We start from the raw sequence: 27,259 nt of genomic DNA on the forward strand, positions 1-27,259 counted from the left end.
TGAGTCCAAACAGAAGGGAATTGGGGTGGGATACAGAGATGGATAGATACAATCTCCCTCCCTCCACCCCAGAGAGCTCAGGGTGTAATACAAGAGCAAGACAGAGAACCAGTGTCCCATAAGCCAACAACAATGGAGAAGGTGCCCCCAGAGTAACCTGATATAGACATTCAAGGAACAAGTAATTCTGATTGGGGAAATTGGAGAAGCTACGAGTTGAGCTTGGGTAGCTGGATAGAAGAAAGGGCATTCCTGGAAGTGGGGAGTAGTGCCTGAGCACAGGCCCAGCAGTGCAGCAGACTTCAGGGGATGGATCCAAGATAATGGTAAAAAATGAGAAATGAGCCTAGGTCACTGAGGGCCTTGAGTGCCAGGCTAAGAAAATCAGATTTTTTTCTGTGAACAGGGGGATATCTCCAAAGGGCTTGAAGGAGAAGAGGACAGGCTCCTCAAAGAGGATCTCCTTTTTCCATTGTATATGCCGCAGTGTGTAGCTCATAGCTGGACTCACAAGAAAGGCAGATAAAGGGATTTTTAAGTCCATATACTGAGACCCACCAAAGAACCAGGGATTCCAGAACTATACCCCCATTATGAAGCTTTAACTGACCTTTGTCCTGCACCAGCACCTCCAACTCCTCCCGAACACCATCGTACCAGCTTGTGATGTCCACATGGAGGGAATAGTCGCAGCAGGATTTGGTGTCAGCTGCCTCATGCCATTTCTCGAAGGAGGTCAGAAGGCTAGACCCAGGTTCAGGGACAACATGGTCAACTGTGAAAGAAAAATATGCATCACATTCCAAAATGCATAGGACCTGAACTATTCCAATGGTAGCCTCAAATACCCTCTTCACCCCATCATCATCATGATCACACTATCATCACCACTATCATCACCATTGACATCATCATCATCACCACCTTAATCATCACCCTCGCAATCAACCCCTCATCAACACCATCACCATCATCAACACCATCCCCAACATCATCATCACCATTACCATGATCATTATGTCATCATCACCATCATCATCATCATCACCACCATCACCATCACTATTATCAATATCTCCATCATCATCACCATCAACATAATCATCACCATCATCATCACCACCATCACCACCCTCTCCATCATCACTCCCACAACCATCATCAATATTGCCATCACTGTCACATCATTACCAAAACCATCAGTAGTGACATCGTCACCACCGTTGTCATTGTCATCGGCAGCAACAGCAGCAGTATCACAACTATTTATTGAATGCTTATTATGCCTCAGACACTGCCACCAGGCTTTCCATAAATTATCTCATTAAATCCTCACAACCATCCTGTGAAGTCAATATTAATATCTCCAGTGGCTGAAGAAGAAACTGAGGCTCAAAGAGGATAAGGAACTTGATGAAAGTCATACAACTAGGTAAATGGTAGGAAGAAGACCTACGGAGTCCCGTCAGCTGCAGTTGGAACCCCTTCCCACTACTCCATGCTGCCACAGCTGAAAGGTACACAACCTTATAAACTAAAAGCATGTTAACTTCATCACCTCTTTTCAAAATAAAATCTTAAATGTAAAGCAAATGAAAGCGGAGATGCCTGACTTTTAAACCCCACTTGACTTTGCATATCCGTCTAGCTACTACCCTGTTTCCCTAACATCTACCCTTCGCAGCCAGACATCTATAAAGTGCAGCTTTATTCTCTGCCCACTCATTCCTCTACTGTCGAAATCATCAGCCTCTGCACTTAATTCAATCTCAATGTCTCTAGATTTAATGGAAACATTCCGTCCTGACTCCAATGGACCTCCTGGGACACAGTGAATCACTCCCTGCTCTTGGCTTCCATGACGACATGGCTTTCTGGCTTTTATTCTACTTCTGTGGCCATTTTTCTTCAGTCTCCTTGTAGACTCTTCTGCCTCTACTTGGCCATTAAATGGTCAGATACCCTATGGCTTGGTCCACCCTTCAATGCACCTGCTCATTAAAATGTACCGTTCCCTCTTAGCTGCAGAACTCTGACCTCAGCTCTTTCCCTGACCTCTCCACCAGGAAGACTCAAAAGCACATCAAGATTAAAATGTCCCAAGCCTCATGCAACATTGTTACCCCTTCCCCTTGCAAATCTGGTCCCTACAACCCCTTCAGCTTGAGGCTACCATCTTAATTCCCAAGGGTCATTCTTGACACTTTCTTTCTCTCAGGTACTCCCATCACCCATCACCAAGTACTTATCTTTTCCTCCTACATATCCCCAGAGCTGTCCATCTCTGTCCACCTCCATGACCACACTCCTCATCCTAGCTACCCTCTTCTGTCAGTTGAGCTACTATAATCACTTCCCCCTGGTCCAGCCACATCTGATCTAGGCCACTCTATTTTGGTCTCTTTAAAACCCAAAGCAGATGGCATCATTCCTTGCTTGAACTTCAATGCCTGCTCATTGCCCATTTGAAAAAGTCCAAAATTCTTACCTCAGCCATCAAGACCCATCAGTACCACCCTCACCTTCCAGTCTTACCTCACATGATCCCATCTCTGAATCTCTGCACTCATGCCTCACAGGCCTTCTTCTGTCTCTTAAATGCAAGCTATGTCCTCCCATCACAGGGGCTTCACACATGCTGTTCCCTCTTCCTGGAGCCCTGCTCCCCTCCACCCTCTTCACCCAGTGAATTCATACTCATCCTTCGGACCTCTGCATGAATGCTGCATTTTCAGGAAAGCCTTCCCTGAGCTCTCTGTCCCTCAGCTCAAAGCTCTTTGTACCCCTTTATATTGTAGTCCTAGTCACAGATTATAGACATGTACGTATAGTTATACATGATCTGAATAACTCCCCATAAGACTGCAAGCACTGGGGTACCAGCACCATGTCCACTTTGGTACTTCCCTCCCCTAACACGTAGCACAGAGCCACCCTCAATAAGTATCTGTTGGATGACAACATGGGGTAAGGACTCAGAACCTTCCCACCCCTCATGATGCTCCTCCTAGTGCTTCCACGAGTTCTTGGGGTTCCATGAAACACATTGTAAAAATCACCCTTTTCCAGATGGGGTGGATAAAGCCCCTGCCCTAAGGGTCTCAAAGGAGCAAAGCAAGACCCTGGAGATCCTGACTCTTGATTTGGGGCTCTGTCTCTACTCCACATAGGTCCCCTGATCCTGTAACTTCCCTCTCCACTTCCCAGCACTGTGTGAGCTTCTATCTCCAAGTATTTGCCACATGTCATGCACGACACCCAGGAACCTCATGTGTGTCTTCCAGCAATGCTATGCTGGGGGAGACTCAGATAATAAAGCCCATCCTACAGATGAGAAAGCTGAGGCACAGGGAGGCTAAATACTGCCCACAGTCACACTGGTGCTGAGTGACAGTGATCAGGATCAAACCCGGAGAGCTGGGGTCCAAGTCCAAATCCATCCAGGTCCAACACTGGGGCTCCTCCCAATTTCCCAACCAGCAGACAAAAGGCTGTCTTGTGGAGAAGGGACCAGGACTGTGCTTGCCTCATGAGCTGGGCCATCCCCTCCTGAATCAGGGGGACAAGGAGGCTCTGACACATGAGCTCCACCTGCCATGGCCAACTCTAGCCCAGCATACTTCCAAAGGGATTCCTAGAAGAGAGAGAGATGGGCAGCCAGAGAGCCTAACAGTTGAAAGAACACTGAAAATCAACTGTTGCTTATTAATTAAAATAATTTATTAAAATGGAATCCAAGAGGGGCACCTGGGTGGCTCAGTTGGTTAAGTGTCTGACTTCAGCTCAGGTCATGATCTCAGGGTCCTGGGATCAAGCCCTGTGTTGGGCTCCCTGCTCAGCAGGGAGTCTGCTTCTCCCTCTCCTTCTGGCTTTCCCCACTGTTCATGTCTCTCTCTCTCTCTCTGTCCAATAAATAAATAAAACCTTTAAAAAAAATAAAAATAAAATAAAATAGAATCCAAGAAAGAAAAGCTACTTCAAAAACTACAGGAGACTGCAAAATACTGTAGAAGAATCCAGGATCCCAGGAAACCTCTGTGCTAGATGGCTTTGTTTGTACACAATGCCTCCTCCCTTCCCACCTTCACCAGGGTTCATGGTGGGCAGAGTGCAATCCCAGGGACTTTGGGCTCTGCCATGCAACTTGCCTTGGCCAACAGAACTTCAGCATGTAAGTGAAGACATGAGGTGGTAAGAGGAGTGGCAAGTTTCTACCAGACTCCTCTTGTACTTCTGCTGTCTGCCAGGAGAAGGGCATGGTTGAGCTGGGTGTTGGTTCCAGGGTGGGAGCTCCATGGTGCCCATCTGAACCCAACCCAAATCCTGAGGCAGAATCACTCCATCCTGCTTCTAGTCCCTCCGATCATTCACCAAGAGAACAAGTGACGCTTGAAGTCTGGGGACTATTCATTATGTAGCGTTATCTTGGCATTACTGTGTCAACACTGATTAGAACAACCACTTTCCCACTGTGTCACCTTCAGCAACTTTTTTCAGCCTCTCCTCTCCCATCTTTCTTCATAACACCTATATCCCTTGTCCCAAAACTTTAGCCATGTGCACACCAGGTTCAGGAATTTTTTGCTTTATTTCCCTACAAACCATATCATTCTTTCCTTAATACTTTTCTTTAGATCAGCTCACCATTTCTAAAAATTTAAATGTTAATTTCAATCTCACCCGATGCAACAGCACCCAGGATGTGCTAGTGCTAGTTATTTATCTTCCAATGCATTAAAATAATTTAAACTTTTAAGTGTCTGGATTGCCTATAAAATCCTCCCTGTACCACCAGTGCCAGTCTTTATGGTAGGTTGTGGTGAGAATTACATGAATTGGTCCCCTGAGCAAATTGCCTAGTGTAGATTGAGAATGTGGTGTTTCTGCTGCCACTGGTGATGATGAACCGAAGTCACGGCCCATGTGCCTAAGGCAGGGGTTCAACTCACTGATCATCGTGGTCCCGCCTGCCAGCGCTGCCCTGGTCCCTTGGAAGAAGTCATCGGCAGCGGTCATCCCCTGGGACGGCTTCTGCAGGTACGTGTTGACATCGATACCTCCAGGAATCACCATCCGTCCATTGGCCTCGATGGTCTTCACTCCACCAGGAACTATTAAGTTCTCTCCTATTTGTCTGGAAACAAACAACCAAATTGGCCTTTGGCTCTTAAAGGAAAGACAACATGGCAGCCAACTGTGCAGCTTCAGTTCCATTAGGTAAACATTCCTGAGCCAGGTCCTAGGCAGGGTGCTGGGTAGGCAGAGAATGCTCAGGCAGGGGTAGGGAGTATAAGGTGGTGGGCTGCTTCACCAGTCCAGAAATCCGGGAAGTCTTCCAGGGGATGGTGGTGGCAAAGGGTCCTCAGACTAGCCTAGAACTCCAGAGTTCTTAGAACACTTTTATCAACCACTTTGATGATCCAGATTGCAGGAGACACGGTGTACCATCCCCCTAGCTCTGCAGACCATGAGAGGTAGTGTTACAGGCTGAAGTGGGACCCTCCCAAAAGCTGTATGTTGATGCTTTAACCCCAAGGACCTCAGAATGTGACTGTATTTGAGGACTGGCCCTTTACGGGGACAATAATGGTAAAATGAGTTTGTCCCTGTGGGCCCTAATCCAATAGGCTTGGTGTCTTTGTAAGAAGAGGAGATCAGAACACAGACCCGTACAGAGGGTTGACCACATGAGGACACGGGGAGAAGATGGCCTTCTACACTCCAAGGAGAGAGGCCTCAAAAAAACCAACCCACCCACCTCCTGATCTCAGACTTCCAGCCTCCAGACCCACAAGAGAATGAACATCTGTTTTTTAAACTGCCCAGTGTGTGTGGTATGTTGTTACAGCAGCCGTGGCAAGCTAATGCAGACAGGCAACTGGGATTATCGTTTTCACTCTCCTGAGCACTGACCTCAGGAAAGCTACTTAGCTTCCCAGTCCCTGCAAGAAAAAGCCACAAACATCGTAGCACCTGACTGGAGGGAATCACACTGGAGACAGCAGAATTTTTCTGAACCTGCTGACATCCCTTCTGTTCCCCAACGTTTTAGGTGCCAGAAGGGGTAGAAATTCCAAAGGGAGGGAGAAGGGAGAAGAGCCTAAGAATTTGGAAGACTTGCCCCCTACTGTGGCAGCTGTTTCATCTGTTGGAACCACAGGCAGGAGACATATTGGAAGGGAGGCTCAGCCAGAACTAGGACAAAGAAGAGAGCCTCCAAGGTCAATGCCTGGTGAAGACCACAAGGTCTGAACAGGAGCACATTTTATTTAAAAAAAAAAATACAGTGGCTCTGAACTCTTCAGATGAGGCAACAATACTGTAAGATACAGAAAACACCCGTAATGAAGATACAGGCAAGTGTTGCTGCAGGGACCACCATGTCAGGTCCCAAAGAGAATCCACACTCGAGCAGCTGAAGAAGACGATCCTGGCTCCTCTGGCCCCCTGCACAGGGCTGGTCTAAGCAAGTTATGGTGGGTGGGAAGAGGGCTCCTCTTGGGCTCTCCCACAGAATTGGGGCATCGTACTCTGTCCTGAAACTGAAAATAATTCTAGCAAAAACACGGGTCCAGGGACCACTACTGTGACCACGGCCATAAGCATGGTGCTGCTGCCTCTAATGCCATGTCCTTCCCTCTCTCACCTCCAACTCGATGTGCAGACTCCAGCTGTGCCCGATCCTCCTCCTGTCCAGCTCCAAACACGTGGAGATATGTTAGGAGCTGAAGAGCAGGGGGTCCAGGAGGAGATGGCCCCCAACCTTTCACCTGGAGCACATTACCCCTGAGAGCCGGCTCTCCTAAGCACTTTCCAGATCATTTCATTTCATGCTTCAACTGGCTTTTTGAGAAAACGGGATCCTGTTCAAATGGTTAATGCTGGCAAAGGCTTAGGCGTGACCCAGAGTGGGCATTGGGCTATACACACATACAGCGTGTGGGTACCTGGAACCTGAGTGGGTGTGTGACTCAGTCACCGTGTTGCGGTGCCAAGTACTACCGTTAGGGGCCCATTTTAAAGGCATGACAGTTGCCTCTCTTTATAAGAAGTAAACGCATTCTGCAAAGGGGGAAAATGGAATTCAGAGAGGTATGTTGACTTGTCCAAGACTACACAGCAAGTCAGTGGTCGGTATGGACTCAAGCCAAGTCCCCCCAAGTCTAATATAATATCTAGCCTCTGCCCACCAGCCTTACTTGCCTTCCGGCTTCTCTTACATCGAAGGAGCAGGTTCTCCCCAGACTGGGATTAACCCGGATGGAACTGCCAGTGCATTAGGAGAAAGAACACAAATGGCTCTCCATGGCAGTATGTGCAGAACAGGAGGCTCCAAGGATTAGCCAGAACTATTCTCCCTCCCCGCACCCCCAACACCACCCTCGCCCCCCACACAAGTGCTCTGCGGCTAGCGTCTGAGTCACCAGCCCTCGCAAACTGGATAGAATCCTCAATGAATCCTAACCGATTTAACACAAACACAGCTGACACGCTTTCAGGAAAACTGGGCAAATGGCCACAAAAGAGAAGAATTCTTGGTGTTCAATCAAAGGGAAGGAGCATAACTGAGCCTCCTTATGCCAGGCTGTGCCTGAGGTCAGTGTAGGCGGTCCCTCTGGGTCTCAGCCCTCCCACCCCTGCCCCCCAGCCAGCAGGGCTCCATGCTCCAAATGACCATCCAGAGACTCGCTCTGCTTAGTGAGGTGTGGGGAGAAGAAAGAGTCAAATAAAAAGGGGTTTCTGACTAAGAGGAATTGACAAATAATGAATGGTAGACACTGTATATTTCCTGAACAACTTGGTCTACCAAAGTCCCTAAGACTCCAGGTGTTCACTCATACAGCAAGCACTTAATAAATACAGCTTGCCCGGTAAGCACTTGCTTCATATATACACATCTTGAACTGCAAGGCTCCTGCAGAGCTAACCTCAATCCCATGTGACAGGTGGGTAGGGGGTCTTGCAAAAGGGTCAGCATCCTTTACCCCATGCCCCAGAACCCTGAGGCCCCACAAAACAGAGTTCACCCCGGAGTGGGTTGTCTCTATCGAAGCAGGGGGTTGACCTAGAAACATCACTCCCCCACCACCTCTGTCTCTCTCCCTCTCGTTCCAGCCTGTACTATGACCAAGAGCCCAAGGTCCTGCTGCCTGACAGGCCAGGGTTCCTCTGCTACACTTCCTATCAATACTCCTGGTACCTCTCGTATCCGGCACTGACTAAGGCCATGTCCCTAGTCAGGGTCAAGTGCAGCTTAAGGACTGTGGGGACAGGCACACAGGCTGGCCAGCAGAGGAATGCTGCCAGCATGGGCATCAGGGAAAGCTTCCTGGAGGAGGAACCACATGAGCAAGACCCACAGGACAGATAGGGGTGGGGAGTGAGGTGGGCGGAGGGCAGTGAAATGAGAACGTGGGGTGGGGCAAGGTGTTCCAGCCAGAGGTGCAAGGTTCCAGGTGAGAGCTGCTGGGCTAAGTCAGCGGGTACCATGTTTTCAGTGTGGCTGGGAAGAAGCAAGAGGAAGGAATCCAGTGGAGGAAGAGAGGCTTGGGCAGGACTTGAAATGGTCGGAATCCGGGACTGGAGTTGGGGTAGGCAGAGGGAGGCAGAGAAGGGCTCCATGCTCTCCCGAGCTCTTCACTGGACAGGTTGTGGACATGGTCTCTCCATGTTCATGGCCATCCACCGCTCCTCTTATCCCCTCACCTACTCCCCCCTGCCCTCTTCCCTGCCTCCCTCCTCCTTCCTCCCTTCTAACCTTCCCCTCTCCACCCCCTCCCCACTCCTCCTCCTCATCAAAGCCTACAGGGCACCAGATGGTCCCGTTAACAGACCCCATTTCCATTTGACCTTCACCTCATTCACACTCCCCTCTGCCTTTCCTTCCTGCTTCAGCAGCCCAGGCTGGAAGCTGAGAGTCTCTGGCTCCTGCTCTTCCAGACTCCAGGGGAAGATGCGGAGCAACGAGTGAAACCAGGGCACTCACCATGTGAAAGAAAGAGAGTTGAACCTCTCTGTGACTAGCCAGTAAAATGTGGTCGCCCCATCAAAACCAGTCTGGTGTTGTGGGCTGAGCTGGGAGCCCCCTAACTTCTATGTTGAAGCCCTGACCCCCAGCATCTCAGAATGTGACTGTATTTGGAGACGGGGCTTCTCAAGAGGCGGCTACATTAAAATGAGGCCATTGGGGTTGGGCCCTTATCCAACAGGAGGGATGTCCTGTGCACATGCGCACATGGGACGACCCTATGAGTACAGGGTGGGAAGACACCCTCCAAAAGCCAAGGAGAGAGATCTCAGACGGAACCATCGCCACCAGCTCCCTGAGCCAGGACTGGCAGCCTCCAGTCTGGGAGAAGTAAATGTCTCTTGTTTCAGCTGCCCAGCCTGGGGTTTTTTGTTACAGCGACCGAGCAGATGGAACACACTGGGATGTCACAGCGAGAGAGGAAGCCAAAAGGGACAAGGTGCAGGAACCCTCCAGCCCAGTGCAGACCACGGCCCTGTCCTAACATTCTTCCTTTTTCTCCTGGCTCCCTCCACCCAATCCAGACACTGTGGGCAGGTCACAGAGCTGTGAAGTCAGTCTTGTGTATTAGGGGGGCCTCTGCGCCTTGCCCCGAGCTGACAATGTGGGGCAGCATTTGGACCTCACCGTCCTGCCAGGTGTACTTCCCATCTCCTTGTGCTTCTGATGGCCTGCATAGGGCTGGTGCAGTGGAAACATTCCAGAATCTCTAGCCCCTCCCCACCTGCAGTTTCGACCTCCCCAAATCTTTGTATCCCTGATATTCACAGCACAGTCATTCTGGGCAGAACTCTAAGGGCCCAGCAGCCTGGGGAGACTGGCTTTTTTTTTTTTTTAAAGAATTATTTATTTGAGAGAGAAAAAGAGACTGAGAGAGCAAGCAGAGGTAGACAGAGACAAGCAGACTCTGCTGAGCAGGGAGTCCAACACAGGGCTCCATCTCACAACTCCTGAGCTAAAATCGAGAGTTAGATGGTCAAGCAACCAAGCCACCCCAACACCCCAAGACTGGCTTCTTAAACCCCATGTTTTGGGGATGCTGGGCAGGCTCAGTCAGGGGAGCAAGCAGCTCTGGATCTCAAGGTCTTAAGTTTGAGCTCCACATCGGGCGTAGAGCTTACTGAAAGAATAAAATCTTCAAAAAAAAAAAAAAAAGGTGTGTTTTGGTCAACTCACTTTATAAGTCCATCTTCCAAGTAGACATCGGCATAGAAGGACTGATCATCATTGATGATCCGTCCACCCTTGATGAGGAGCCGGTCACTCTGAAAAGCCAAGCAAAGTATCAAGTGTCACTAGGGAAAAGCCAAGAATTTTTGTTTTAACTTTTAATAATAAAGTTATCCAAGTATTTTCAAAAGTAAAGAAATGGCATAATAAAGTCACCTCACGCCCATCACCCAGACTCAAAAGCCTCAGTGACTGGCTACTCATATTTCACCTATTCTACCTCCCCCTCACCCACCCCACTGCTCCAACACTTTAGTCTTCTTCTTGCTCAGGTATTGTAAAATAAATCCCAAACAGCATAACCCACCACCTAGAAATACCTCGGGATACATCTCCAACCATTAAGGAATTTGTAAATAATTGGAAGCACAACCCATCATGTCAATGGACCCAATTCACAGTAATCCTTTCCTAGGTGTTAAGAGCCCACCCTCAATTTTACGTGGCTTTACAGTGGGTGATCCGAGCGGGGCTCTGTCTTCAGTCCCCACCCTGATCTGCCTCTCCGTGGCCTGCCAAGATCTATACCAGCCTTCCTTCCCTTCTGACGCCGTTCATTTGCTGAAGAAATGAGATCATTCATAGAACAGGAGTTTATTAGGGTGTTATTACTGAATAGAATAAAACTCCATTTAGAGACCTTCTAAAAGCTAACAGAGAGACTATGAACTAAAGATGACTCCCCCAGAACAACCTCCAGTCAAACATCTGAGGTTTCTCTCCGCCGTTCTCCTCGACGCCCCATGGTTGTGATGACTGCTAGCATGCCTCCACTCATCCGTGCCCACATTACGCACTGGCTCACTGCCTCAGCTCTCAGCATAGGGCCAGGCCCTGAGGGGCCAGGACGGAGCAGGGACAGAGAGGGAGGTGCTCTCCTGGAGCGGACGGTGGAAGAGGCAGAGGCATAAGAAGCCAAGGGGTTACAGGGTTACAAGAGGAAAAGGGGAGGACGCGCACCATGGGAGCAAAGAGAAGGTGCTGGTACCCTTACCAGGAACCAGACCAGGCCAGCTCACACCTAAAAAAGTATGTTGAGATGAGTTGTTCCAAACAAGCAGTAGGGAAGAAGGCCAGGGAAGGCAAACCTTCAGAGTCTAGACAGAGACAACTGGTAGCCAAGGTCCATAGGCAGCAAAAAACACAGCAAATTCTAGGAGCCAAAAAGGACACAACTATCTCCTTTTTGCATTGTATCATAAGAGAGTCCCCAAGTTATTACTGGTTCTTCATAATCATAAGTGACTACAAAATATTGCATCTTCTGGATACATAATAAATTGTTTAGTGATCTGTCTAGGGTTGGACACTTATTTTCATGTTTTTACAATGGTATGTATTGCTGCAATGACCATTTCTGCACACAAAGCTTTTCATTCAGCTTGAATTGTTAGAATCAATTCCCAGAAGCATAACAACTGGGTCAAACAGTATAAACCTCATTGATGGCCCTTGATAAATATGATGAAATAGCTTCCCAAAAGTATTGCTCCAATTTGCCACGCATAAAATCAGCAAGCACCCTGCATTATCATTAATACCTATTTGTTAATTTGCATTTCTTGGAGGTTGAGAATTATTTTGTCCTGTGCTTATTTATACTTGCACTATCTCCCAGCTGGAGATGCAGGGATGAATGAAACACACAGCCTCTGTCTTTAAGCCCCAGCCTTTGGGTAGGGAGAGAGACAGTCAATAGACATTCAGGGTAGACACTTCCCATGGAGTGTCTTCCATAGGTTTCCCTGAAAGCGGAGGAGACAAAGGATTGGAGGCCGATAATGTCTATGGAGATGACTGCACAAACCGGAGTGAGGAAGTAGGGAGAGGCAGGCAAGCACACAAATCAAATACAGAGTGTTCCCTGATCTGGCAAACAGTGGGGTTAACTGGGGTTTGATCCCATCAGGACCCTCTGAGGAACTGTACAGAATACAGCTCAGAGCGGTCCCTGTGGTCTCAGGGCATCAGCCATGAGAGGAAGGCAGAAGACACTACACAAGCGCAGAGAACAAGGGTTAACCCAAACTAAAGAATCAGGGAAGGCTTACTGAACAGAAACAGGGCATGCAGACTGCCGCTCAGGACCCTCTTGTGGCATTGTGCATCAGCCCTGTATTTCCTTCAGAGTGAAAGCCAAGGCTAGTGAGACTCGATGTAATCTGGAATCTCACTACCTAGGCAATGTTCACTCTCTCACTTGCTTCAGGTCTCTGTTCAGCATCACTTACCTGAGAGCCTCCTGGCTGCCCATGTCTGGAACACTAGACACTTCTGTCCTACCAGCAAACCCTACACCACTGCCCACTCTACTTCATAATACCAACTACAGTATACCCCACACACTATATATTCACATGTTTATCTAAAATGTGACTTGCCCACTGACATCAGAACTGTGGGGCTTCCCCACTTACAGGGTCAGACACAACTCATGGGGGACTACTGCATACACGTTGATGCAGATAATGGTGACAGCTGAAATGGTGCCCTGCAGCTGTCCTGACAAGACTGTTAGCTTCATGGGGGTTAAGATTTTCCCTCTGCATCTCTGATACTCAGACACAGCCTAGCTGGTTGATGGATGGATGGATGGATGGATGGATGGACGGATGGACAGATGGAAGGATGGACAGATGAACAGATAGATTGGTGGATAGATGGATAGTTGAATAGATGAATGGATGGAGGGGAGGATGGATGGACGGATGGACAGATGGATGGATGGACAGATGGACAGAGAGACAGATGAACAGATGGATGGATGGGTATATGGATGGAAGGATGCAGAGACAGATGGATGGATGGATGGACAAATGGGTGGGCCCTGAACTGATTCTTGGAGGATCAAGAATGGATCTTGATGGAGAGCAAAGGTATCACAGCCATGAGACAAGGAACTATGGGCCTTGAGGCAGGGAAGACAAGTATGAGCCAACACATACTGCTCCCCAGCAGGATGGGATCTGGCTTCAAGCTCAACCACTCTCGGGCCCTACAACTTGCCTTTTAGCCCTAAGATAGAAATCAGCCACAACTTGCACAATCCCCCTCCAGGGCCAAGGAAAGAGGAGGTTGGGGCTCTACATATCCAAAAGGAGAGATAAAATAGTGTGCAGATTTCCCCAGGCTCCAGAAAGCAGGGAAATGTGAGTCATTAGCAGCAGCTGGTGCATGGCTTCCAGAACATGGCCCCCCCTGGGGGCTCTGTCACATTTAATAGAGGGCTTTACAGGCTCAGCCTGAAAGGTAGTATTTAAAGTACAGTGCACCAGAAGATCAGCCCCACACTTCTCTTCCTAGAATCAGATGGTGCAGCTTGTGTTCAAATCCACCTCCATCCCCAGTTACTGGCAGATAGTGTATGTAGCTACTGCAAGGGGTCCCTTCTGGGGTTCTCAAGGGGAAAGTGTATTTCTAAACCAGCATGTCCATAGCAAGGCAAGAGCTGATGTCACTTCTTCCTTTTCTTCCTTAACATTAGCAGTGTCTTTGCCTTTTAGTTGGTATTTTTGGAATCATGCTCTTTGAATTCTAGCACAGAGGCATTTAAGTAGATGCTATTCCCAAAGGGGAATCACAGGTGTAGTGAGTTTAGAAAATTCTGGGTTAAGCAGAAACAAAGATCACTTATACAACTGGAATTCCCAGATTCTCTATTTTATTGATGTATAATGTGAATATGTAAGAAGGGAGCTGAATTTACATATTTTCCAAACATAGATCTTTTTGTGATATGGAAAATTTGACAAGGATGTTTCCCCAGACAACACCTTAGAAATTGTGCTTTACAAGAGTTAAGCTCCCCAAGCCCGTTGGCACTGAGTGGTTCTTATGGAACGTTAGGTCTGATCTGACCTCAGATGGAAACATGGCTTTGAGACGGGGCAGCTTCACACATTCACATAACTAATAAGGGTCTAGCATAGACCCAAGGTTCCCTAACTTTCTGCCTAGCACTGTCTCTATCAAACATCATTCTGTCACATCTTAAAACATTTTCACACTCTAGAATCCATGACACTCATAATCAGATACAATTTACAAATACAAATCAGGGGTCTATGAGCCAAGGACCCAGCATTTTAGGGCTCCCTTTCTTCATGCAGGAAATCTAAGTGTAAGATCTCACAATAAGAGTGAATTTGATGGTACATAATTTTTAAGAATTCAACAAAGTAGAAGTCACACATTTAAAAGAGAATGATACCCTGCTCTCACAAATAGCATATATGAACAATGACGAGCTTTGTATAACAACCAGTGTTTAAATACTTGGAAGAAAATGAAATATCTAATCAAAAATTCAACAAAAGTCTAACAGCAGGGTGTGCCAGGGACTGTCATTCATTCCACGGTGATAGCAATGACCTTAAGTGAATTGTGCTCAGCATGGCTCAAGTCCTTGGATCGGTGTTATGGAGGAACAGAATGTCCAGATTCAGACACAAGTTCCAATCTCTGCCCACTTATTATCCATGTGACTTAACCTCTTCTAGACTTAGTTTCTCCATCTGCAAATGGGGACAATCGTCTCTGTCTCATAAGGTGGTTGGGAAAAGTCCAGGTAGTATATATATAAAGCGTTTAGCACAAGCCTAGCCCCTGTAAGTACTAGTAGAGTTATGCATTGCTTATTCTTTGCCATCTTCTATAACAGGAACTGCACTCAATAGCTATTTAAGGAAGCAGTGTGTGCAACTAAAAGATAAAGTGCTTGCCTTTAAGGAGTTCTCAGGCCAGTTGGGAAGACTGAAGTGCTGAGGCAGAGAGAAGAGATAGGGAGGCGCACAGAGCCCCTCTCTTCTAGCTCTTCCAGGGGGAAAATTGCTTATCTGAGCTGGAAGAATGAGTAGGAATTAGCCATATGGCAAAGGAGAAGAGAGATTGCAGATAGGAGTATGGCATGAGGACAGGCACAGAGGAAGAAGGAAGCTGGTATACCAGGGGATCTGTACGTAGTTTCATCTGGCTGAAGTATGCCCTTCGAGTGGGGATGTGGAGCGTGTGCAGGTGCCAGCTCACGGGGATTCTAACCCCATGTGTAGACAGAGTCCAGACTGGTCACCATGATCTCAGTAAGATCAAGCACTAGACAATTTCGCAAAATGTATCAAGGACCTTAAAACTGTTCATGAACTTTGACCTAAAAATTTAGCATGGGATGTCATGCTCCTGGGAATCTGTCCTCAGGAAAATATCCCCAAAACAGGCCAAAGAATTAAGGACAAAAGTGTGATCCAGAATTAATTACAATCTTATAACCATACCACTGATGATGATGAGGTATCATTCACCTGCTAAAATATTTCCCTGGGATTTCTAAGGGTGGACAAAAGTGCTAGACAATAAAATGTTAGGTGAAAAAGCAAAATACCAAATTCCGTATATGGTAGTAATTCAGGGTAGGGGGAATAGATCTTTCTGCTAGTAACTGACTCTCCCCAGCAGAGACTGTGGAGGTACCCGCATGTCCCATTGTCCCTTGCACAGCCCTCTGCCACAACACTGAGCCCATGTCAAGGTCACTGTTCATGTGCCCATCTCCTACAGGACAGGACATCCCTTCATGGCTAGCAGTGCCTGGGGTAATTCATCTCTAGATCCCCAGGGACCAGCCAGGGGTGTTTAGCAAATGTTTGCTGAGCAACAGGAGAGGTGGTGAAAGACAAGAGGCTAGGAGAAAGGGAAGAAGAAGAGAATGTTTGAAAAGAAGGAGGAAGGGAATGAGAAGGAGAGGACAGAAGTGGAGATAGAGAGGGAAGGAAACGGACAAGAGGGAAGAAAGGAAGGCAGGAAGAGAGGATGGGGCAAGAAACAGAGAACTGGAGAAAAGAGCAAACAGACACATTAGAAATATCTTTCTCTGGTTTAAAATTCCCCGAAAGCCTAAGCCTGCTGCCCAGGAAGAGAAGATGCCTTAATGCAAAGCCTGCACAACACAGATAGTGCTGAAGGAAACCCTCAGGAGGGGCCCACATAAACCTTGCTTCTGGACAGTAATCACATCTCTGCCAAAGGTCTGTGAGTCAGAGAAGAAGCCCAGAGAAGGGAAGGGCTTGTCTGCAAACCTGCTATCATCTCCATACAGCCCCAACTGGGAGAGAGCTGGTGCTGGCAGGACGTCTTCATTCTCTTCACAAACACTAAGTACTACGTAGAATGCTGCTTACAAAAATTAGCCCTCAAAGCTTCAGACATCCTTACCCATACAACAGCAAAGTAAATAACAGTCAGCCTCAGCCAGGAGGGGAGGTCTGGGTCACAGTGAAATTTCTGCATCATCGTCTATCCCTGAGTGAAGCAGGAACAACTCCCTGTGTTGTTCTCCCTCCTGCCTGGTGGGAATAAAATCTGTCATCTCCACTGCAAAATCAGAGGGATGAAAAATCCATTAAGGTCTAGGAGGCTTGGAAGAAAAAAGAGGTGATGTGCTAATCAAATCAACACTTACCCAAAAATCACTAGTTTAGCAACCTTGGGCACCTGGAAAATAGCAGAAAACCAAAGCTGTTATTACAGAGACAGGGAAGACAGTGACTATGTCATCAAGGAAGGGACAATTGAGCTGGGTTCTGAAATATGAGAAGTTCAAAGAAGCCAAAAAAGGAGGAGAAGCAGAACCTTCCAGCAAAATAAATAGTATATAAACAGACACAGTGTTCTTAAAGCTCCAGGTTCTACATAGTCTACAAGGAATGCAAAGTGGACGGTGCATGCTGTCCGTGGTCCTGAACCCTCATTGAGCATTGGGACAGCAAGGTTTCTCCAAACCCTGAAGTTGGATGCTGAAGTTGCCTCTCCCTTATCCAGCCTTGTAGTTCTTCTTTCTTGGCTGTTATTTTGTAATCTTTATACTCCCAGAGGACAAAAACAATCGTGAGCTATGTTTCACAATGTATGTAGCTGGTTATATTAGCACTAAGGCTTAATACCACCCTTTCAATACTTTAATTCTCCCACCCCAGGAATTTGGGGGGAGGGCATGCAGCCCCATGTCCCCTCTCCTACAGTTCTTCACTAAGGTGAAATGCTTCACTAATACTCTAAATCAGAGTAATGAAATGACCAGTCACTCCTTGGGTAAATGAAGAATCCCTTCCTCCAAAGGACTAGCATGGAAATGAGTCTCAAAAAGATCTGGGAAGCCCCACTTTGATAGAAATGTGCTTGACCATGCACGAACTGCATTCTCTTGCAATAAAAGAAATGTCAAGGTGAGTTTTAAAAGTTACCAGTTCTTCAGACTCTATAAGCCACTAATGTTGAGGCTTATGTTTACAATCCAAACATTCAACAGGACAGGTAGGCACACCTCACTCATGCATGTACAACTCATAACAAGGCACCTGAAGCTAGATGCATTCCCAAAACTGACTGGGATTGTCTGCTAGAAATTCCAATCCAGGTGATTTGTCAAGATTTTCATTTACCAGATGTACATTACAAGCCAAGAATTTGTTACTAACAAACACCTCCAAATAATCTTGATATCGGCCCTCTGTGATGAATTGTGCTATTTGTTTTGTAATTCTTTCTGCATCCCCGCACTTGCCATGCTCCAATGTAGGTGCAGGGTTCTCCTGCCCCACCAGCTGTGGGTACAGTCATGTGACTTGCTTTGAACAAAAGAATGAGAGTGGATGTGAGTATGCCCATCTGAGCACAAGTTTTTTTGGTTTTTTTTTGTTTTTTTTTTTTTTGGATTTTATTTATTTATTCGACAGAGATCGCAAGTAGGCAGAAAGGCAGGCAGAGAGAGGAGGAAGCAGGCTCCCCACTGAGCAGAGAGCCCAATGTGGGGCTTGATCCCAGGACCCTGAGATCATGACCTGAGCCGAAGGCAGAGGCTTTAACCCACTGAGCCACCCAGGCACCCCTGAGCACAAGCTTTAAGGGGCAGGTGGATTCAGTTCAATCTTCACAGTCCATCCTCTTCCATGAAGACTGCATGACACAAAGAGGGAGCCTCCTCCATTCTGAGTCCCAGAAGGAGGGAATATGAGGAGAATACATGACACAAACAGAAGCTTGAAGACAAATCAAGCTAAATTCTGCTACACCTCTGCCACCCACTGACCTATAAGCAATAAATATTTGGGGTTGTAAGTCAGATTACAATATTGTTTGTGATGGGGCATTATTGCATCAAAGTGAACTGATACACCATCAAGATTCTGTGATGAGAGCCATCTGAGAGGCTTTCTGGCTCAAATACTTCATGATTCATGACTCAGTTCCTACCTTTACCAACCAGAGCCCCATGCTTTCAGGCTCCCCTTGCAGATCTCCCATTCGACCTTCCCACAGCAGAAAGGGCTGCCATATGGTGCTTCGGCACATCCCACTTATTCCCTTATTCTCAGAAAAACCAGTCCATTTGCTGCTTTTTTTTTTTTTTTTTTTTTTTTTTTTTTTTTTTTTTTGCCTCAGGGAGCAGCCTGTCAGCCAGCAGCCCTTTGCCACACTTTCCAGGAAGGCAGGCCTGGAAGTGGCAACCAGCCTGAGACCAAACCTAATTAACACCCATTTGCTCTCCACTTGTGTGGGTAGTGAGCACAGTGGCATCTTCTTCCTTCATGAATCAGAAATAGCGGTGGTCCCCATGGATTACAAGCTTTCTCTGGAAGCTCAGGCCCATTTCCATGACAACTGCAGTTTTAACAGCGAGATCTCAGGTCCCATGAGACTGGCAGACAGTCAGGAAATACTCCCTCATGGACAGAATGTCTGGTTTTAAAAATAACCCACCTGACCCCAGAAGCGGGCAGAGCCTTTGGGCTACCTATAGGAGGATGGCGCCAGCTACATCTGTGTCTATGTCGGGACCATTCCTGTGCTGTCTTGTCTCTGCTTTTTACCTCATACAAAGCAATGTGGACATAAATCCCTTGCCTTTAAGGAAATCATATCCCTGAGCGTGTGCTAAGCATCAATTCTGCATTATAGGTTTTCATTTTTTTTTAAGATTTTATTCATTTATTTGGCAGACAGAGATCACAAGTAGGCAGAGAGAGAGGGGGAAGCAGGCTCCCTGCTCAGCAGAGAGCCCGAGGCGAGGCTTGATCCCAAGACCCTGGGATCACGACCTGAGCCGAAGGCAGAGGCTTAACCCACTGAGCCACCCCAGGCTCCCCATATGAGTTTTCACTTTTAATTAAATTACCTGAAGAAGTGGGTATGACGGGGGTGCCTGAGTGGCTCAGCTGGTTGAATGTTTGACTCTTGATTTTGGCTCAGGACATGATCTCAGGGTCGTGAGGTGGAGGCCCAGAATAGGACCCACAAACCTGCTTAGGATTCTCTCTCTCCCTCACCCTCTGCCCCACGCCCTGCTCTCTCTCTCTCTCTCTCTCAAAAAAAAAAAAAAGTGAATAAATAAAATAAAAAAGAAGTGGATATGATGGCTACAAGTGAGGAAGCTCAAGGAAGTGAAATAATTTCTCAAGGTCACCCAGCCAGAAGTGGGCGCTGCGAGATTTGAACCTAGTTCCACCTGTTTCCTACAGAACAACAGCCTCATTGCCCCCAGGGTGGTGATCCTGTGTTCTCCTCACTGTACCTGGCTAACAGGTCTGAGCTTTAGTTCCTTCCTCTGCAAAATGGGGACAAGCAAGAACTGGCCATGTATTCCCATTCAACTCTTTACCAAGCACAATCCCAGCGCCATGCTGATAGGATTGCTGCCATGGTGACCAGAAGGGAATAAGGGCTCTGAAGGTTGCTAAGAGCTCTCCAGTGAAGAGATATTAAATGCAGAGACCTATTCACCTAATAAACACTGGCAGTGCTGTCTGTGAGCCAGATGCTTCCACACCCATTATCTCATTTGACAAAGAGGCAGAGTGGCTGGATGGTTAAGTCTGTGGGTGCCAAGCAGACCACCTGAGCTCTGATCTGTCCCTACCCTTTCTAAGCCTGTGCCCCAGGCAAGTTCTCCTCTGCCTGGGTCCATTTTCCACCCATAATGCAGAGAGCTCTTTTAAAAGACAAATGAATGAACATGTGGACAGGCACTTAAATCTGTGCCTGGTTTTTTTTTTTTTTTTTTTTTTTTTTTTTTTTTGTGTGTGTGTGTGTGTGTGTGTGTTTTAACCTTTGCAACATGAGGAGTTGTATCTCATTGAAATGCTCAGTTCCATCTCTGACCTCTCTCCAAACTCTCCCTCAGACCCAAGTTTTTCCTAGATCTTGTTGCATCTGGTCCAGAATGTCCTTGCATGTACCCGCTGAAACACACCTCCCATGGCACCTGTCCCAGTTCAGCCTTCACCACCTGTCTCCCTGCTGCCTGTCTTGTCCCTGCCACATGACAGCCAGTGACCTTTCTGAAACACAAAGACAATCATGTCACATGTCTCCTTTAAACCCTTCATCAGCTGGCTTGTCCTCATGTACAAGACAAAGGATGCCCTCCTGGGTAATTTCTGGCCTGACCCATCCCCTTCCCCAGCCTTGTGTCCCCCACATTCCTCTACTCACCACACACTGACTCCTGAACAGCGACTTCATACCCCCATGCCTTCCTATGGCCTTCCTGACAGTCTGGCTCTACCCACTGATTTCCAGCTCACCCTGTGGGCCACAGTGTCCCAACCCCAGGGATACACGGTCACCCCTTGCTCTTCCCATGGCTCCAGGCAACCACCTCATGGTCAGCATTGCTTCCTGGCACTTCATCTTCCACGCTCATCGTCATCTGTCTATCTCTCCCATGAGACTGGGAGATCCTTCACACCAGAGACTACAACTTATTCCCATGCTGCTTCTTAGCTGGGCGACCCGGGACAAGACCCCTAACCTCTGCATGCTTCAGTCTCCTCATCTGTAAATGGAACCAATCAAAGTGCCAACTCACAGGATTCCTAAAGATAATGTGTTAAAGCACCTTGGTCCATGTCACATGATGAATATGGTCTATGCTGGTCTATGTAGTCTAGTATTTTATGCCAAATGTCCTATGTCCAAGCACTGAGGAAGCAGGAAAAAACTTCCATTGCTCTTACGACCTTCTCAAAGGTGTCTGTGACTCTAGAAAGTTTTTAAGCTTGAAAAGTTTTTAAGCTTAAGTTTTTAAGTTTGAAAAGTGCCCAGTGATTAAAGTTTTCATTTGAATCTATTTTGTTCTGCGTGTCCAGAAATAAAGGATAGCAAAAGAGAAAAGAAGAAAATGAAAGGAAAAAAAGGAGTGAAAAATCTTAACATTGCACCTAGAAAGTGTGCTCCATGAAGAATAGAGCACCGGGACATTTTGGAAAAGAGAGGGCCCTGGGTAAGGAGAAATGCCCTGGAATTGCCTTCTGGAGCCTCCAGAAAAATAAAAGGAGACCTGTAAAAACTCGGGGGAAAAGTAGGGCAAGAGGCAGACTCTCAGTCCACACACACAAGTGAGCTTTCCAACAATGGAGCTGCTCAAGAATAAGCAGGCTGCTGAGTAAAGTGGTGATCTCTCCGTCATGAGAGATATGCAAGGAGAGGGTATTTGGAATTCTTACACTAGAGGAGAGGTAGGGGGTGAGGGAGAAGCCACAGACACTACTTCCTGCCTTCTTAACATTGAAAATTTTGTATAACTTAAAAGGTTCTTTTTCACTTTAATGTTGTACAAATAAAATACTGGCTGAGATATTTTTAAGACTTCAGCTCTAAGGGTCGATGAGTATGGGACAAAATACAGGGCAGCATAATTTGGGGACAGATACAAAATTTAAAACAGCTTCCTGTTTCCTTTCTGCAATTCTGCATCAGACTCACTGAGCCATGGGACTGACCTGAGGTCATTATTCAGTCAAGCCCTCATGAGATACGGGTGCTATGATCCTCCCTCCGGCTTATACAGAAGCCCTTATCATAAACTCTTGCTTTTCAATGGGAAATGCAACAAAGCCCATTAATATATCAGCTCTGTCCCCTCCATACTGCCAAAGTACCACTTGGGAGGCCCTTTCTGAGCGCCCAAAACCCTTCATGCCATCCTCATCTTCTTCTGGATGCTCACCATCTAAATACTAAATCCACAGATAGGCTCTCTGTTAAGACAAGTCAAAGGCAGAAGAGGCTGAAACCATACTCAGCAAAGCAACACCATCTGCAGCCGGGTTTCATTCATCCACCCGCACAGTATGAAGCTTCTCTGTCAGTCACCAGCCCACAAGAGCACTCCTGAAAGATGCCAAAGAGAATGAGATGCTGTTCCAGCCCTCCAGTGTTCAACTGAGTAGACAAACCAAAGTTACTGAAGTAGGAGTGCTCACATCCCAGCCGCTGGGGGAAGGATCCTCCATGGAGAATGGACACAGCTTATATGAGGGTGAATGGCTCTCGTGGTCAGGGAGAATGATTGGCCAGGGAGAATGTTCCAGGTGCCTGGGGCCCTGGTCCAAGGAAGGAGTGGGGAGCAGCAACACCATATGTCCACAACCATCACTTCCCTCCTTTTCTCTGCTTGCTTTTATTTTCTACACCAGTGTCTCTACAAAACCCCCTAGATCTCATTCCTTCTCCCAAACCACCAACACCAATTCAGAGTGGCCTTTTCCCAGAGCAAAGTTAGGATTCCATCACTGCATCTTTCCAGGGCAACAAATCTCAGCCTGTGTTCAGAACACATGTTCCAACAGCATAAAAAAATTGCAGCATTCTTAAAGTAATTAAAGACCTACACAACACAAGTCAGACAGCATTCATTATTAGCATGCCATCCCTACTAGGTGTGACAACAGCCTGTCTCAGGCATCTTGAGTAGCTCACGTCCCTAAGCTTCAGCACTAGGGCACTGTCCACAGCCCTGACTATGTCCTTTATGGGCTCAAGGGAAAATCCTCTTGAGGCTTTCTTTCCAGGAGCTTCCTCTGGTTCACAAAAAAAAAAAAAAATTAGACTCATTTAACAACACCTCCCTGCTTGTTGTAAATGCCCAGGATTCCATCTGATACATGTTACTAGAACAATTTGTAGACTTGGTTGCAAAAATATAAATTTTACATGCTGATCAAAATTTAGCAGCACATCTGCAGACGACTTTTTTAATAGACCACTCTGCTCACAGCACATGGGCTAAGAATCGCTGGTAGCTAGACTATCTCACATTTCCTATCTTCTACCAGTGCTTCTTGTAATGGGTTCTTAATCTCCATATCTGGCCCTTGGCTCTCACCCTGTACGCCTTCACCAATCTGGATTTCCAATGGCCCACTGAGACCCCTCGGCTTAGTGTTCATTTCCAACTTAATTCAACCTAAGAAACAGTGCAGGCCTTTTCTTCCAAACTCATCCTTTATACTTCCTGACCCTCTCATCATTAGCTCTAGTAACTGTTTATTAGCATCCCTTATGTGCCACAACTTTCCTTTTCTTTCTCTTTTTAAAATGTTCTTTTTTTTATTCTTACCGTGTTATGTTAGTCACCATACAGTACATCATCATTAGTTTTTAATGTAGTGTTTCACGATTCCTTGTTAGCATATAACACCCAATGCTCCATGCAATCCTTGCCCTCCTTAATCCTCATATCTCCTTAAGGAAGCTTATCATGAGACTTCTCTCCATTGACTTAGGTCTGATCATTCTTTGACTAGACCCATGTTTGTGACTAGGACCCATAATTGAGCACAATTTCTTAGAAGCATATCAGGTTGCTTCCAGTCTCCTTCTCTCCCACTTTGGCTCCTTCAGCCCAAGTCCCAAAGTGAGATGATTTTTCACCAGCATCCAGTGGCAAAGCTACAGCCAATCCAAGGCCCTCACAGAGCATCAGCCAGAATTAAATGTGTGTTTCCGAAAACCAGATGTGGCAGTTGTTTGCTATGGAACAAGATTGACTAATATACCTTTCCAAATTATGAATAATAGCAACTAACCTAGAGAGGATACACCACATATGGGCATTAGTCTAGGCATCTGACACATAGCAAGTCATTTAATTCTCAGGAAAAAACCCTGTGGAGTATTACTATCTCCCTTTCACAAATGAGAAAATTGGTGCATAGACAGAATAAGACACTTGCCCAAATTACATAGGGAGTCGGTGGAACAGTTAGACTCCAAATCCAAATTGTCTGGTTTCAGAACTCACACTCCTTCATGCTGCCTTTATCATACCAGCTTCCCAGTTCACAAATGTCCAGTGGCTCCCTGTTACTCACAGAATAAAGTCAGAGTGTCCTAGACTTGGAACTGGATCATGTACTCCAACTCTAATCCAGGGGCAAGAAAAGGAATCCAGGGGCGCCCGGGTGACTCAGTCAGTTAAGCATCCAACTCTCAGTTTCAGCTCAGGTCATGATCTCAGGGTCATGAGATCAATCCCGCGTCAGGCTCCCCAATCTGTCCAGTCTGTTTGTCCCTCTCCCTCTGCTCCTCCCCCTGTGCTCTCTCTCTCTCTCAAATAAATATATAAAACCTTAAAAAAAAAAAGGAAGAAAAGAGGGAGGGAGGGAAGGAAAGAGGGTGGGAGGCTGGAAGAGAAAGAAAGAAAGAAAGAAGAAAAGGGAAGGGAAGGAATCTGAAGCCCAGGAAAAGAAAGTGACTTGCCTGAGATCAAATAACCCACCCGTATTTGAGCCAGACTTGGAACCTATATGCTATTTCCATCACAATTGGGTACATGCTACCTGACCTCCAAAGTGTTACAGAATCCCCCCATACCTGCAGCCCTTCACACGTATTTTTTGTTCCTCACTCCCCACCCGGATCCAGCTGCCTCTAAAGCCTCACTCTCTTCTGACCATATTCCTTCTCCAGCGCAAGTCTTGTACAGGCTGTTCCACCTGCCTTGCTCGCTCTTCCCTTGTCTCCACCAATCAAATTTCTCAACATCTAGCTTGTGCTGCCCCCCACATCCCAGGAAGCCACCTCCTATTGCTTTCACCAACACTGAGTCCTCCCCTCCCCAAGCCGCTCTAACACCTGTGCTCTGTCATCCTTAATCGCTTTTGTGTGTACTTTGCCACTTAGGCAGTAAGCTTGTTAAGGTCATGGATCATGAAATATGTATTTTTAGCTGCCCATCACAGCGCACAGTTCCAAGAACAGAACAGAGAGGTGGTGAACACTTGCCTGCTCACCTGCCGTTCTGAGTTTTCATTTCTTCCAAGAGAGAGCCTGAGTCTGGAGAAGGGAACGATCATCTGTCAGGCACTGAAATGTGCCAGGCACACTCACATATGTCACATCACGTGAATACCATGGATTCAGTCGTGGCCAAGTTCATCACGAGAAACAGACACGTGGGGCTAAGTTGGCACAGCTAGGGTTACAGAAGAAGTCCTAACAAGATCATTGCTACCCTCTCTGAAATGCTTATCAAGAATTTAATCTAAACAGAGTAATTTTTCCCCTAAAATATGGGGGACCCCTTCTCTGGTCATGAATTTGACATAAGTGAGGGTGTTTGCGTCTCTGCCCTGGATGATAGAAGCTCCGAATGGGGATCAGATGTCCAGCTGCACGCTTCCAGTGGCCTGAAACATGGGCAGGTCTGTTCCTAGCTCTTTCTCCATCCTCGGCCCTGGTGGTCCAAGACTGCACTGTATGCATGACAAATCCCTGTGGACATCTCAAATCCTTTGTGTAAAAAAAGGGGAGGCATGTAAATAAACTGAGTGTCTGAACTGAGTGGCATCCTCAGGAAGAAGTGTTTCTCATATTTGCACATCAGAGTAACTGATGAGAAGTGTTTCACGTGTTTCGCATATTTGCACATCAGAGTAACTAACTGAGTCTGATGTGAGTTTCACTTACTGATCTCTTTCTTCCCATCTTCGCTGTTTGATGGTACGCATGCACGCAGACACACACAGATTTTGATCAGATAGTGATTTTCATAGCAACAGACCAGCCCTTCTAGCCCCTCTGCTTGCACCTGGATATTTCTTTCTTACTGCACAGGCCACTGCAAGAGTTTTTACGTGCCACCGAAACTCTTTGGGTTACAGGGAGGCTATCGCTATTGCCCTATAGGACTGCTCTGAAAACCCAGTGAGAGATCACGGAGGTCATGCCGAATGCTGTAACAGCCTGCAAACCCACAAATGATCAGTCCCCATGAGTTCCTACTTTTAATAATCATAATTCTTCACCCTTGCAGTGGGCACTCTGGTCCCCCTCCCCCACCCCCAATGACTGAGCAGACCTCCCCCTTCCATGGCTCTGTTGAGAGCCCAGAGCTTCTGCAGGGCCAGGAAGCCATGTGCCTTTGTTTGCTCAGAGCCACGCCCAGGATGTTCTAACACTTCACCACCGCAGTGGGCTTCAGAAACAGCTTCAGCTAAATTAATCTGTGGCTGTGCCATTAATTTTTTTTAAAAAGCCACACATGAAAGAGAGCTTTGTAAATATTTTAAACAATCCTTAGGGGCTGAAGCTAAGTGTTTCTGCTTTTTCCCTCCTCTCTGTGGGGCACTCTCTGATCTCAGGGAAAGGCTGAGGTGGAAATAGAAGGAAGGATGCCCGACCACAATCAACACGGGTAGAACATTGTCCTAACTCAGCCATCCCCTGTCTGGGATGTCCTTCTCCTCTTCTGCTCAAGGACCCTCACCCCATCTCTGAATGTTCCGGCTAATCTGGGACCTTATCCCGATGATTGTTAGATGACAAGGCTCAGGCTCAACAGGGGGCACAGAGGGACCGAACAGTGAGCAGATGGGATCCTGGGACTGAGCTAAGAGCTGTATCTTTGTCCTTTTCAACCCCCAGGTCCCTCTATGAGCCACATACACCACGGCTACCAAAAACATCCAGGATTTGTCCTCCCTGCATAGAGCGGCCACACTGGGAAGCAGAGGTTTGTACAGAGCTGACTTTCCTTCATTTTCATCCACACACCACACTCAGTTGCCTCTGGGCCTCCCTCCACTCATGTACAAGCCCCCGTCCTCCCTGTACTCCTCCCAGGACTAGGGTGGGTGTCCCTGCTGCGGTTTCTGCCAGCCTGCTGTGTGTCCCCTTAGCAGACCCCCCACGCTCGGATGCAATTTCAAGTGGAATGGTGGGTCTTTG

General features: G+C 47.1%; 1 protein-coding gene across 2 annotated transcripts in view; it reads right to left on the reverse strand.

Moving 5' to 3' along the window:
- Positions 1–27,259, reverse strand: part of CRMP1 (collapsin response mediator protein 1) — a 71,564-nt gene that overhangs the window by 37,190 nt on the left and 7,115 nt on the right. For both annotated transcript variants that reach the window (XM_082728448.1, XM_082728449.1), the window contains exons 2-4: positions 10,205–10,293; positions 4,950–5,134; positions 611–775 (exon numbers count right to left, since the gene is read on the reverse strand). In XM_082728448.1, the coding sequence (XP_082584574.1) occupies positions 611–775; positions 4,950–5,134; positions 10,205–10,293 (439 nt within the window). The remainder of the gene's footprint in view (positions 1–610; positions 776–4,949; positions 5,135–10,204; positions 10,294–27,259) is intronic.

Source organism: Mustela nivalis (genome assembly GCF_964662115.1).
Source record: "Mustela nivalis genome assembly, chromosome: 4".
Taxonomy (NCBI): Eukaryota; Metazoa; Chordata; class Mammalia; order Carnivora; family Mustelidae; genus Mustela; species Mustela nivalis.